We start from the raw sequence: 14,973 nt of genomic DNA, 5'->3' as shown, positions 1-14,973 counted from the left end.
AAAAAAAAAGGTCATCTTTTCGCTCAGAGCTAAATTCACCGAAATATCCTCCGCAGCGTCACTTCTGTGCTAATTTGCGGCATATCACTCGCAATTTGTTCTAAATCTGACCTAAATTTTCAAAAAAGAGGACAACTCGTCTGTGCATCACCTGTGCGCTGCGCCCAATGGTATATATATCATTGGCTGTACCTCACCTCTCCTTTCGCGCTGTATTTTTGAACAATAAACATGAAAATTGGTGATGTTGGGTGAAGAATGTTCAAATCTAGTTATTCATAAATATCGACTCAAAATATCAATGAACATTGAAGGTTTCCCCAATCATCTTTTACACGTCGTGATGACAGGAGAGGCACTCCCCTGACCGCACGTCACTACCACTGTCACAGACTCGAATAATACTAGGAATCTGAACCTGTGGCTTATCCTGTCACTCGGTCGGAACCTGAAATATCGGTTACATTGCTGTCTCATGGCCCCCACACCGCACTCAAACCTGTCGATCATGATTAGGCCTGGGTCAAATCGACTATCGGGGAGCTGGATTACCACCGATTATCACGATATAACAGTTTACTTTATTATAGTCACAAGGAAAACGACGCCAGTTACACGTTCAGGTTTATATTTAAAAAATTCGTTATTTCAAAGCACCACAAGACTGCGATACAATGAAAAGATGGGAAGGTATCGAAACGACTTGGAGTCGTCTCTGAGATCATACACCCACCTGTGCATCAACCAATATATTATGCCATCTCCGGACCATGCGTCGATCAATACTAGAAACGTGGTTCCATGACTTGTAGCCTTGACCACATGATTTTCGATGCTGAATTGCGGCTAGCCGAGGTTTCGAACAACATACAGCTGTGGTTCGATGCCACAGCTCACAGACGCAAATGACAACTCATTCCTGAAGGTCGACACGACTAGTCACAACGCTTGGTAGACTATTCGCTCACGATGGCCTCACGGCGAGTCCAAGTCTCACCTCGCAGACGGCTAGTCAAATCACAACTGACAGGCGAATATCCGCTTTCTCGTCCATGCCAGCCAGCACCACTTCAGCCACCGCCCATTAGATTTGTTACTCAACGCATGCGAGCATACTTTCAACACACAGCAACTGAATTCAACCCGACCCTCGGACCTCAAAGCTCCGTTCAAGCTCAGTTCAACATTCCACGTTAGACGCTTGACAGTTGCATCGTGGTGACAACGTCACGCACGGTTCAAAGGATGGCCCGCATCGAATAAAAACATCACCAAATCAGCGACGCAGACCTTTCGGGGCCTTGAGCCTTCAAATCCTCATCGTACATATGCCTGATTGCGTTCACCAGGTGTTCTAGGTTCGTGGTACGCCTCCCAGAGATAGCCATCAGGCATTGGCCGTCGCCGAAATGCTCCTCAAACCGTGCCCGTAGCTTCCGCAGCTTGGCTGCAGTGCCGGGCAGGTCGATCTTGTTCGCGACGTACAGGGCGGGAGTTTCGACCAGACTTTCCTTGTACTTGGACATCTCGTCTCTGAAAAGATCAAAATCGGATTAATAAAAAACACACACGCTGGCATTTCAAGTATTCACGTTCTCTGCGTTTGTAACAAATAATTCCTCAACGTGTCCAAGTCAAATTGGAAAATTGGAGGATGAAGAGGGAAGACACTGCTTCCAGAAAATTTTCAGCTTTTCAAAATTATAATTATAGCTACACAGTACACAGTTTCTCAAAATTAGACTAGAATTAGAATTATAGCTACAGTTTTTTCATGAATAATTTGAGAGCTAATGCGCCTTCCATAACTGAAATTGGTTATTTTTACGACGTAAAAGTAGCGAGAAAATTGATTTATCATGCCAACCGACGTCAAGCAAAAACGCAGATACCATGGACTGAAAGCGAACCATACCTGAGAACCACAATCTGCTGCCAAGGATCGGCAGCCGACAAATCCACGAGATAAACCAGAAACCTGCATCGTTCCACGTGTCGCAGAAACCGTAGCCCGAGACCAAAGTTTTCATGCGCGCCTTCTATGATACCGGGAATGTCGGCGACTAAAGCAACGAAATAAAAATTCTGTGATTGGCCCGAATGAGCTGATCGCTTCATTACATCGAGGGCTGGGCACAGTGATTGAGTACTTGAATCTGAATAGACCATTATATCTAATGATTCGAGTCGAGTAGCGAGACACGATTCTTTCGAGTACTGAAATTACACGCTCCTTGTGATTATGTTAGTTAATTTATCAACGAAAACTAAAATTTCAATACTGTTTTCCACTGTGGCAGCCTTGAAACCTCGACTGGTCATCTCATGACATACGAAACACATAGTATACAGCTACGAATGTTAGTGGAAATGACATATCTGTAAAATCACGACCAACCCACAGCATTGTCGCTTAAGCGCAACAAAACATCCATGGTCAAAAAAACGCCAAATTATCTTGAACGCCATACAGGACTAGAGTTCTTTTCTTTGTGATCACTAGGGTTGTAACCAAGTCACAAGGTTCCGAGTCACACTAGTTTTGACTCAAGTCAAGCCGAGTCATTTTCAATTCATCGTCGAGTCAAGACAAAGTCCAAGTTGTGGTGCGGGCGGTGAGTTATAGTGAGTTATAGGCTGGAGTCTCGAGTACGAGTACAAGTCATTGTGTTCAGTTTTTAGTTTAAGTAATTATTCAACCCAATTTTTTACAAGTCTATCCTGGTGACTTCGAATGCCTCGCTTCGCATTGATGATATGCTAATTTTCACCATTCTCAACAATTTCTGAGCGTAATCTTGATGTGCGAGTACTGACGTACGAAACACCAATAATGTGGAACTTCACTAATCTTTCAAGTTGCAATGAAACGCCTGTCTTGACCACCCGAGTCTCCGGTCATGCGCAATGACTCGGCAAGTTGAGTCAATACTCAAATCAGGGTTGTAACCAAGTCACAAGGCTCCGAGTCACAAGTCAATCTCACTTTTATAGTTTTGACTCGAGTCAAGTCGAGTCATTTTCAATTCACCACCGAGTCAAGTCAGTGAGCAGAGGGCCGAGTCCGAGTCATAGTATTATGACTCGAGTCCGAGTCCAAGTCATTGTGTTGGCTGCCCAGTTTCCAGTTGAAGCCACTTTTTTAACTCTGTTTGGTGATATCGAATGGTTCGCATTTATAATATACTAATTTTCCCCATTTTTAGTAGTTTCTGGTCACATTTTTAGTTACCAGTACCAGTAGACGAAATCCCAATAGTGTGGTTACTTTACTATTCTTCGTAATTACAATGAAATATCGGTCTTGGCAGTCTGAGTCTAGAGTCATATGACTTGGTTCGAGTCATGCGCAATGACTCGAGTCCAAGTCGAGTCAATACGTCGAGGCATTACCATATTTTGAGAAAATGACTCGAGTCAAGTCGAGTCATCATAAAATCGTGACTCGAGTCATTACAACCCTGACTCAAATTGACTCAAGTCAAGTAATGTCATTTTTATTATTCAAGAAACTGACTCGTGTCAAGTCAAGTCACCAAAAATCGCGACTCGAGTCATAACAACTCTGCATGAAAGTAACAGATCTCAACTTTCCACGTCTTCCATACTGTAAAAACAGCACGACGCTAAATACTCGATTCAGAATCGAAATCCCTCAGGCACACTAGATTTTGCCAGTCCTAATAGGTGTAGCACACATACTTGCAATCTGAGTGAAATCTTCCAACTGCAACACGCCAACATGAGGCCTTAACGTCGTGAACTGATAATCCCCGACTTGCGGCGTGGCCCGGGTAAGCGCGCGAAGCAGGGTGGACTTGCCCGCGTTCGGAAAGCCCACGAGTCCCGCGTGCGCCAACGTCCGCAGTTCCGCCACGAGGGCCCGCGTCTCTCCGGGTTCGCCCGGCGTGCATTCCTCGGGCGTCGTATTTGTGTTGGTGACGAAAAACCTGAAAACACACTGTCGGTTAGTAACAGAGTAGATAAGTACTTGAAACACTGAATTTCAGAGAATCTAAAGACAATATTTCACCATCCCGATTCCCGACAATTACTTATTACTGGGGATGAGCAAATCGAATCAACAGGAATGTGAATGTGATCCTGTTAGCCGAGTCATTCAAGATACATAGTTATTTTCATATTTCAATACTTTTCACTGTGCAGGTTTAGCCTGCTTACATTACTCATTCAAGTGCTCATAATTTCAAACTACTTCTGTACACATTAGAATAATATATATATTGATATTGAAATACACCCGAATATTTTTGGCTGACAATCGTCAGGGGTAATCGTCAGCGACTAGTAGAGAATTTACAAGACCAATATTCGATTGTTGGTGTACATTGCTCTTTATGCCACACCTGTTGCCTTTGCCGCCAAGTCCGCCGTGCGCTGCCACGTACGTTTCATCGTGTGCCTTGAGATCGCAAAGCAGCTCGCCGCTGTCCCCAGAGCAGAAGTAGGTCCCGACCGGGAACTGAAATAACGATAGATTCAGCCGATTCGTCGGAATTTATCATTTCAAAATCCCACAAAACTAGGGTAAGGCACAGCTGAAGTCAATCAAGTCAACCTAATCAAACGCCCAACTCAATATCAAAAATATCCAAGCTGGGCATTGGGTAATAAAGTACCTGATTGATTTCATCTCGACTCGCGCATCAAGCCTTGATTCGAGTTGACTTGTTAATCACATATCTTGACAGTATGAATGACATTAGTCGTTCAACTACGCACTTTTCTAGCAATCATCGCGAAAAAAAACACTTTTTTGCATGAAAATGACAAACCAACGCTATACTTTCTGACCGTGACTATTTCATTGTGCTTTGTCGCCATGGTGCGGGACTATCACAGAACCGCCGTGTCCGTGAATATTGGTAGGCTTCTACCACCTGTTTTGGGCTGCGATACGACCAAACGAGATTTCAAGTTACTTGCAATGGGAAGAAAGTATGTTTACTTTTGACCAAAAATCTTAAATATCGAGAGCGTCTAAATTACGTACTTGGAAAAATTGACCCTCGCTACTCAAATTATTACAATTCATACTCGAATCGTTGTGCCCAACTGTAATCAGTATAAAGTTGAATATTGGGACTTGTTTATGCATCGACTTATTCTTGTAATACTTGATCTTACTTCGTTTATAACCCTAGCCTTGCAATCACCAACGTACCGGAAGTGGCTCAGAGCTGTAATGACTGGAATTAAACTAAAAATTCGCAAAGAAATATCAAATTGGGCACTAGAAACTCCATTCAAATACAAATAGTTCATAAATCCTAATCCACTCAAAATCCTCGAACATGATTTTCTCAAATCTAAATCCACGCTTATCTCTGCCGAACACTCAAAGCAACACCTTGATTTCTAAGCAGAGTTACTGTACACTTCGAGGTGTTTCTGGCGTATGTCAAATAAAAATTACATGTGTGGACTTTCACAGACAGAATCCTGTACGTGCTAGCATGATGAGTCTGGTTTTACCAAAACATTCCACTAATTTAAACAAGCAATTCCTCCCTTTTCAACTCTTTCACTTCCTCACCATAAATGTGGGTAAAACAACAAATAAAAAATAGGTGTGTTCTCAGTGTATGTACCAGCAGATAAATATAATGAGAGAGTCTCGATCTAACCACATTCCCAATCAAAACATGCAGTGTTACATCACACATAGACCTGCACACACTCAAGGGAAAGTCATGGTTAAGAGCACAATGAATCACAAACTTGCCATCGTGTTACATGAAATACACAGAATACCACAACCCGTTGATTAGGACTGGGCACAGTACTGCTGACAAGTAAACTCATTTGTGCTGGAAACTTGTCCCACAAGAATGGACACACTAAACAAAAAACCAGCAACATACTTGAACGTACAAACTTTTTCCATTCCTACCATAGCAATTGGTGCCCCCGCCATCCGTCCCATCAGGCGCGTAGTAGGCAGACTTAATCTTCTCCAGAGACTTGACATTGCTGTCAGCTGTTCGAATCGAAACATGTACAACATTAAAAGAATGAAATGAGCGTTGGCGATCATAGGTGGCGAGTCGGGTTTACCGCTAGGTGCGGGCAAAACCAAATACCAGAGGGTCAAGTCAAGAATTCGAGCATCGCTCACTAACATCACGACGGTATGGAGGGTGTGGAAAGTTAAAATATGTAACTTATGCGACCACAGAGAGTACAATGTCAATCCTCCATCACATTCAACATAATTTGGAATTTTTTTGACCATGGGTTTTTTTCTTGCACTTCGTGACAATGCCGTAGGCTGATCCCGACTTCACACAAAGGTCAATTCCACTAACATGCCTAGCTTTGTACTACATGTTACCTATACTGCGACACAACCAACCGAAGTTTCAAGACTTCCACAGTGGAACGTACTATCGCAACTTTAGTTCTCGTAGTAGTCGAGCATTGAATAGTAATAGTGTAACGGTCACAGAGTTATAGTAAACAGTGACAGTTATTTTTAGCCAATCACAAAATTGCAAAACCAGTTGATAAACGGAGAAGATTTTTCTAAACTTTCTTACACGTTGCCATGAGAGCACATGAATTGGTCGCACCATATCAATGAAAATATGCAGAACAAGGCTAGGCTACGCACAATCCTAGGACGTTTCCATGAAATAATGATTGCACACAGCACCATCTCATAGTTAGGATTAACAAACATGAAATTACTGTTACCGAAGTTCAACAGGCACTATTTCCCTCATTGTCACACATCTAATGAAAGTCATGCCAACATACCAAGTCGAACACTGGACTGGGAATCGAAACAGATAGTGGTCAGTGGTACATTTCGATGTAACGAAATGGAAATACATGACGAAGCATGCCAACAATACCTATTTATAAAATATTTTTTAAATCATAAGGTTGAGTTGCCGGTGCGATCAGTACAACTCTTTGTTACCTCACATATTAAGATCAGAAAAGTACGACACAGCATCCCTTAATATTAAGACCATAAAAAAGTCCTATCATTCAAGCAGATCGAGTTTCCAGCTATACACAATATTATTAGCAGCTAATCTGTACATAAATTCACCATTTTCACAATGGTACTGGAAAAATGATGGGACGATATTGGCTATTCACTTAGATAGGACATAGGAGGTATCAGAAATAGCCTGATTAGACAAAAGCAATGACATAATAATAGTGTTTTCAAAATTATAGTTTTTTCAGAGAGATGCATAGTTGTTTCCAGAGATGCATGTTATCTAGAAGCATTAGAATATAACCAGTGCATCACTCATATTAACCGCAACAAAAAATTCAAGCAAAGATTAGGATAATGGTTTTATTTTTCATAATCTGCCCATATGACATGTACACCACTCTTTGAAGTTACCCTACTAACAAGAAACAGGTGTCATTGCTACATGGATCAGCTTGAATTGCTAAAAACAGATGGTTAATCAACTCAACTATTGTTATTATTACTTCTAATTGAGGTGTTGATCACTACTAATTGAAGTATTGACTGATTGGTTTTAGGTCAGCTTTATGTAAATCGTAAGTATTGATGTATATTGAAGTCTAAGTATTGATGTATAACGACTGTGCACTGTGCAGTGAACTCGTGATCATGGTGAGCAATAAGTACGGTAATGAGTAATAAGTAATAAGTATTTTAAAGATGATTATTCTTTCAACAAATGACCACCGAAGTTTGAATCGTAAGAGTGCCACAGCAGGAGAGTTGATACAAACTTAGACCATGCCCTCATGATTGCATCTAATCACCATAATGCTACATGATCAAGGTCAATCGAAGCCGATCAAGATAGCGTAATGGTTAAGCGTCCGGCTTCTTGATCGGTAGGTCGTGGGTTCGATTCCCGGCCGGGTCAGACCAAAGACCTGATTAGTAACACTGGTATCCATGGCTTCCCTGCTTGGCGCTCATGCATTACTGGGATAGCATGGAGGGGTGGTGCATGACTTAGAAAGTCGTAAAGGCTATATCTGCACTTCCTTGTCCAGCGGCATATGCACATCAAGCACTCATGATATGCATATGCGCTGATCGTGTGTATGGATATCATGAGTCGGTGTATATGCCGCAAAAACATCAAGGACAAAAATAAACTACGTCCTTTCCTCACTTAAATGGAACGACTCTTGAGGCTTCTACTCTAGCCGCTACAGCTTGTCCTGTGTTGGATTGATTGCGTGTGCCACAGACCTGTTCACTACTTGGTGCTTAATAATGCAGAAATTTTTACAATAAATTAGTTATTACATCACGAGATTACCAGATATCTGAAACCATCAATAACATACAGATACTTATTATGAGCTTGCATATGTTGGCCTGCATCCACAACGCTGTAACACAACGCAGATATTCATAGCGATATGCATTATTTGTGTGGTTCAAGCGGGGTTCTAATGACTTGAGTCCATTTTTCTATTGCCTTGATCGTACTCAAGTCATTGCGCATGACTCGACCAAGTCGTATAACTTGAGACATTCTATATGACTTGGTTCAATTCATATGTATCAGGACAGATACTTCAAACATTGAATTAACATTTTAGGAGCGAGAATAAATGAGCATATTATGAATGCGAGGCCTTCGATATCACACAAGAATTTCATGGGAGTGAGATTAACCAGACTTGAACTCGATTATTAACAGTGAACACTATGACTTGAGTCTCCACATTATCGTTCGGACTAGACCCGTTTCTCCCTGACCGAACTCGGTGGTGAATTGAGAATTACTAAACCTGACTGTGGAGTCAAAACTATAAAAGTAAAATTAAGTTGCGACTCAGTTACAACCCTGGGTTCAAGTGTTACAAAATAAAAATCATACCAACAAAAATCACATCTCCTCCATTGCCCCCGTTCCCTCCATCCGGCCCCCCGAAGGGGCGGTGTTTTTCTCGTAGAAACGACGACCTTCCATCTCCACCTTTACCCCCGAACACCTTGATCAGTTTATGGTCGATGAACTTTTCGGCCTTCAAGATGTAACATAGCTTAACAGATGCAAAGTTTGTGGGAAACCAAAAAACTCACTAATTCCTCTTCTGTTTTGTACGGCTTGCCTGTTATCACTTTTTTCTTCCATTGTATACAAGTACAAGACAACAGCCTCGATTGAGCAACAAGAGACACTTTCAGACGTACGAGCAAAGATGCATTCATAGACATTAGGGCTGGACAACATCGAGAACCCGAGTCATTTAATTCTGAATCGAGTATTAGGAGTCGAGTTGAGAATTTGAGTATCATTCATAATGATGTCACAACAGTATGAATAATGTGGAATGTTCAGATATGTACCTTTTATGTGATCACAAAGGATATGATGCCAGTTCTATATCACAATTAATATTGATTTTTCGACAAGACCTATTTCATTGCACTTTGTGACAATGCAGCGGATTGATCACGTCTTACAGATATGTGATTTTCAGGAACATTGGTGGCTTATCAATACAAGTTTTGCATGCTGCGATACGTTTATCAGAGACTTACAGTCTTCTGCAGCGAAAAATAGTATTGGAAACTATATTCATTGTAGATAAAGAACACTTAGTGGCAAGCCAAGGAGTGTATAGTTTCAGTACTCTCAATAATCGTCTATAACTACTAGACTCGAATCATTATGCCCAGCTCTAATGTCTACATGAGTTGCAGTTGGTAACTTATTAAAAAAAATGCTACAATTTACAAAGAAAACAATATCAGTCACGTGTTTCTGCAGCATGAGACAAAACAACAAGAACCCAGGAAATGGAAAGCTATCGAAACCTCATCGAATTCTTAATGGATAACATGTTCAAAGAAAATGCACACAACTTGGCGGTTAAGATCCAAAAAACAGAAAAAAGTCACTGACTGAAGCAATTGGTCTCAATGAAGCAACGGAAAATACATATTTTGCCATTCTGCGGACAAGTCAGTATTAGAGACCGCGTTAGAGACCGCGTTCCATCATTTGTATAGTAGGAATAACACAAACATCTCACATTTGTGACATAGGCAGGTATTGGGTTATCCGTTCATTGATTTGTAGTACTACATCACATCCGACCAAGATAAAATAGATATCAGTGAATTGCAAACGGCGAACTGCAAGAGTTATAAAATTTACAACTCCCTCATATCAAAATACAATGAAGCATAGCATTGCAGTCTGTGCTCAAGTCCCGAAGCTTTTCATGTACATGGTATCATGCGTTCAACATTTCAACAGCGTAATATTGTCCGCCCGTCTGTTGTGTAAACACGTCAATAGTGTCGTCGTCTTCCATTTCGAGCTTGTTAGGCGTGTCTGTTTCCGCGATCGCCTGGCCGTCGAATCGAAATCGCATCGTAGCCAGCGTGATGCCTTGACGCTCGCAATAGGCTTGCATAAGTTTTTTCAAAGGCGTGTGTCGTTTGATTTTGAACTGAACGATAGATCCGTCCTGTCCCGACACTTTCAAGTTGATGTGCTGCTCGCCTTCGGGCTTCACTGCTTTCGATTTATCATCTGCCATCTCGCGAGGAGAATTTTTCACAATATTCAAGATTCAAAAAACTAAAAGTCTGTTTAATGCCTTTCACTGGAAGGGTAGGTTAAGACAAGACGAAGTTGGGATTCTACACGCGCGCCCGCCAGCGATACTACCTCAAGCGTGAAATTTCTCCCTGTCACGTGATAATGAAAAAGATTTCGTTACAAAATGAAGACTTCATTTGTGCAATCATACGCATTGCACAATCTATCAGAACAAACGATAATTGCCATATTACCATTTGCGGCGTTTCATATGTTGATGGTTGTTCGAATGTTGTGTTTTGTGATCACCTTCAAAATAAAGAAGTTCTCCGACAGCTTCGCATGACTGCATATGCATTTCTCCCTTTAGCGTCATTATTCCTCCTAGCCGCATTGTTGATTACGTTATCCAGGCCAGGCAGGGAAGTTGCGTCGCCATGCCACTGTGCAATGTGCATCAGCCTTCAACTAACCCCAGGCAACCGGTCCGACTGAGCGACAATGAAAAAACAGATAGTGAGTTCACTTAACGGTATATGACAACATTGGATGAATAATGCCGGAAAATTGAGACCGATCGAATTAATTCGCCTATCTGAAGCGTTTTTACAATCAGGAAGTAGAATGCGTAGTCCAGGGCCGGCCAACCCGTGGCTAGCGGGCCACATGTGGCCCGCGAGGTAATTTTCGAAATTGGTAATGTTATCAAAAATGGATTGCACAGATTGTGAACTTGCGAGGCCAACCAAAAATTTGATTAGTCTGGAAGCAACACTTGAGATGTGATGACTAAAATATCAGTTACGACGCATTGGCATTTCCATGAGCCATTCACACTTTGGTAGATCTTCGTACACTACAATAAAGCAGAATAATTTGCGATAAATTGATCAAAAGTAAATATTTTGTACACGCTTCGCGCAACATGTTGTCACTCGATTTCTTGCTTTTAATATTGTTACCCCTTTGAGAAAATGAAAGAACGCCTAATGTATCAGATTGAGTCTAACTATATTCTCGATTACGAGACAAAGTGTCGTTCAACATATACGACCTAGCGTTTGCGCTCGCAGAGAGACCGTCGACTATGAAACCTATAGGCACAAAATGATTGACGCATGTTGGTCGAAGCTTTCGAAATTGATATGTCCAGGCGCTGAATATTCCAGTCCTTGCAAACTGAGCCCAGCGATATACTGCAGGCCCGCAATATAGTCAAGTGACAAGACAATATTATTGAGCTATAAACTTCGAAAAATTTTTGCGCTTAGCGCGGCTAGTGGCCCGCGCAATAGTTCGTCAATCGAATGTGGCCCTTTGGCTAAAAAGGTTGGCCAGCCCTGGCGTAGTCGGTGGAAAAACTTGCATTCGGAAATGTACCGAAAAGTCATCATCATTGGGTTTATTAGCAATTTTATCAGTTCAATACACCACAAAAATGCGATACAATGAAATGACAGGTAGATGTCGAAGCGACAAGGAGTAGTCTATGGAATCTGACACCCACCTTGGCCTAGGCGATGTAAAGAGGAGGCATGCACACTGAATGAAAGTAAAGAAGATAGTATAGAAAAAGAATGCGACAAGAAAATAGGGCGGCATGTCATGGGAAGCGAGATCGATAGGTCAGTCGTGGTCCGGTAATCTTGAGGATGGACTGTATTTATTTAGTAGTAATTGCTTGTATTTCGACTTGAATATGGTATAAGGTATTTTACATTCGCGATAACAAATGACTACTCAAAGTCGTTTCGACACCTCACTGGCCTTTGCCTATCTTTTCATAGTATCGTGGTCTTGTGGTGTTTTGAAATGATAAAAGTATTGATAAACTGATACTGATACCGACAAAAATTATGGACTGTCTGACGTATCGGTGCAGGTGGAGCGCGCGCTGATAGCATTTGGAAGGCTAGATTTTACTGTTGATTAATGGAGACTAAAATACCTGTAAAGTGTAGATTGTGGCAAAAACTAGCTGTAGCGGGGGGAAAGTAGGCCTAAGCTACGGTTGCCCGACATATGAACATGAGCATGTGACACAGTGGACAACGACAGTCATGGGACACTTTAGCATGCGTCACTTCAGCATGTGATTTTATAACCACAAAAACAACCCTAACCCGAAACATATAACCGTTAAATTAACCGCTATTCTAACCCCAAGCGTTGCCCTAACCCAGGGGTGGGCAAACTACGGCCCGCAGGAAGCGTGCGACCCGTAACACCGTTCTATGCGGCCCGCCAGAGCTCAAAGAAACTATATTGATAAAATGCGTACTAAAAATCAAACTAATGCAGGGACTTGATTAAACTTGTTTTTTATGTTTCATCATGATAATTCTAAGGCGGTGGTCTCAAACTGGGGGCGTGAAAGCATCAGAAGGGGGCGCGAAGCTGATCTCAACTGAAAATAAATTTGGTGCTTCGCGCGATTTACATTCAATTCGAAATTATTGCTTTGTATTCACTCTGAATTTCATATTTAAAAATCTCTCACCCACAGTCGTAACCTTCCATGCCATCAAACTAGCCATTAGGTTTCTAGCATCTTGGTCGCGTTTTGTGATATGACGACAAGGGGCGCGCGAAATCTTTCACCATCAGAAGGGGGCGTGTCTTAAATAGTTTGAGAACCACTACTGTTCTAAGGTAAATACTTCCTATAATATTTTTTTATGTTTAATTTCTGGCGCGACAGTCAGATCTCACGGCCCACGCAGTTTGAAAGGTTTCAACTGTTAAACATCACAGAAATCGTAAATCAGATTGTCATAATTCGGATCACGAGTGTGATTTCAGATCAGCCACTCCAGTTTAAATGATTTCAGTGATGTGCTTATAAAAAACGATGCGCACGTGTCGTAAAACGATGCGCGCGTGTCGTAGGTAGATTCGTTCTCTGTATGCGTAGAATTAGGGTATTTATGTTTTATCTACACATATAGTAGAAGCGTTTTTTAAGAAGCTAACATGGTTATGATGCCGTCAGCATTGTGTGTCCTGGAACTGAACCAAAAGTGGAATTAGTAAATCTATGAACAGATCGCAGCTCACAGATTTAAATTTCCATCCTGTTCTAAGAATCGGGACAACCGATTTTCATCTCCATAGTTTTGACAAATTGGTTATTGAGGTCGATCAGCCTATGAAATCTCGCCACTGTTTCTGACGCGTGAACGATATCATCAAAGCAATGTTTGTTTTGTTTTAAATAAGCATATATATTATCACCATGTCCTCACTATATAATCTGATACCAATATTGCGTTTTGGTTTATAATCCCGATTTTATATAGTGCGGCCCGCGAATGGATTCAAATGTTGAATGTGGCCCGTGAGCTCAAAAGTTTGCCCACCCCTGCCCTAACCCAAGCCTAAATTTAACGCTCGTCTCTAACCCACCCATAACCCGTAATTTAACCCACATGCCCACGCTCATGTGTCGTAAGCCAAAGTGTTACATGCTATAATTTCGCATGCTCAATGCTCAATTGCTCATGTCCACCGAGCCTATAATACGGCGTGATTGATGCACAGAAGTACCAAACGACGTTGTGATGCCTGTTACAATAATTTTGTTTTCGGGCCATTTGCTTTCACCCGTATATTTCATATCCTTACGCATCATACAGCAATAAGACTACCCCAAGTCGTTTCGACACCTATATATACTATCCAGGGATATCGATCCTGTGGTGCATTGATCTCATGAAATCATATTGATAAAACTAATACTGATAATATGCAGGATATTACATATATATGTGAGATGCAATGTCTTTTTCCAGATTTGAGAGGCAAACCCAAGTCCAACTCCACAATTTCTGTCGTCTCATTTCCAAATCCAGTCCATATCCGTAACGAATGATATTTTATCCAAAAGTCGCATGTAAATTATCATTAGAAATTACCGCTGTACTAATCCAAATCATAAAGCTACTGATCCAGCCAAAATCTTGACGTAGCCTTGTAAAGTCTCCTACCACCCTACCACGCTATCCCAGAAATCCTTAGCGCCAAAGCCGGTTTTATTGATCAAGATTTTTGTTCTGACCCGGCTCGGATTGAACCCACGACCTACCTACACCGTTCAAGAAGTCGGGTGCTCCACTATTATACGCTGTATCTTGTCTTGTCGGTATGAAATCCGATTGTTCAATCCAAATCTCTGTCCATAGTGTTCATATATAGTATTTACGCCGCGAGCGCATGGTCCCACAATAGACACATGTCGCACAAACATAAATCAGTAAAATATTTACAAATTAACACATTCCCGTCATCTCCCAGCGTTAACAGCGTATTGGCTCAAGGGTGTGCGACTGTGCGTGTGTCCCCATTCATGTGATCACTGCTCAAGTGATCATACTATACGCCATAGCTTTATCACAGTACGTTGAAACCATTGATCAAATCAAGTAACAACAATGAA

The 14,973-nt window shown here is 41.6% G+C and overlaps 3 protein-coding genes across 3 annotated transcripts in view; 1 reads left to right on the top strand and 2 right to left on the bottom strand.

Moving 5' to 3' along the window:
- The window catches only part of LOC145440563 (profilin-4-like), a 230,990-nt gene that overhangs the window by 76,119 nt on the left and 139,898 nt on the right, over window positions 1-14,973 (top strand). The gene's annotated exons all lie outside the window — the stretch shown is intronic.
- Window positions 612-9,574, bottom strand: LOC145440547 (mitochondrial ribosome-associated GTPase 2-like). Its single transcript, XM_080318176.1, has 7 exons — window positions 9,068-9,574; window positions 8,862-9,009; window positions 5,886-6,001; window positions 4,368-4,483; window positions 3,703-3,950; window positions 1,916-2,063; window positions 612-1,533 (listed from the first exon to the last, which is right to left on the bottom strand). Exons 1-7 carry the CDS (start codon window positions 9,281-9,283, stop codon window positions 1,269-1,271), a joined length of 1,257 nt encoding a protein of 418 aa, XP_080174302.1. The 5' UTR covers window positions 9,284-9,574; the 3' UTR covers window positions 612-1,268.
- LOC145440548 (small ubiquitin-related modifier 2-B-like) lies at window positions 9,715-10,670 on the bottom strand. Its single transcript, XM_080318177.1, has one exon. The coding sequence runs from the start codon at window positions 10,534-10,536 to the stop codon at window positions 10,228-10,230; it is 309 nt and encodes a 102-aa protein (XP_080174303.1). The 5' UTR covers window positions 10,537-10,670; the 3' UTR covers window positions 9,715-10,227.

Source organism: Botryllus schlosseri, chromosome 6 (genome assembly GCF_051294905.1).
Source record: "Botryllus schlosseri isolate E-star chromosome 6, Bs_hap1, whole genome shotgun sequence".
In the NCBI taxonomy this organism is placed as follows: domain Eukaryota; kingdom Metazoa; phylum Chordata; class Ascidiacea; order Stolidobranchia; family Styelidae; genus Botryllus; species Botryllus schlosseri.
Note: the sequence above shows the minus strand (reverse complement) of the source record. Positions and strands in the feature narration are given on the sequence as shown.

Bases quoted from the DNA above. Each gene is read 5' to 3' on its own strand.
- LOC145440547 (XM_080318176.1), bottom strand. From the start codon at position 9,283: ATGATACTCAAATTCTCAACTCGACTCCTAATACTCGATTCAGAATTA. The intron at 6,002-8,861 runs GTATGATTTTTA...CGATTCGAACAG, and splicing joins AGGAGATGTGATTTTTGTTG to CTGACAGCAATGTCAAGTCT. The intron at 3,951-4,367 runs GTGTGGCATAAA...GTGTGTTTTCAG, and splicing joins CTTGGCGGCAAAGGCAACAG to GTTTTTCGTCACCAACACAA.
- LOC145440548 (XM_080318177.1), bottom strand. From the start codon at position 10,536: ATGGCAGATGATAAATCGAAAGCAGTGAAGCCCGAAGGCGAGCAGCAC.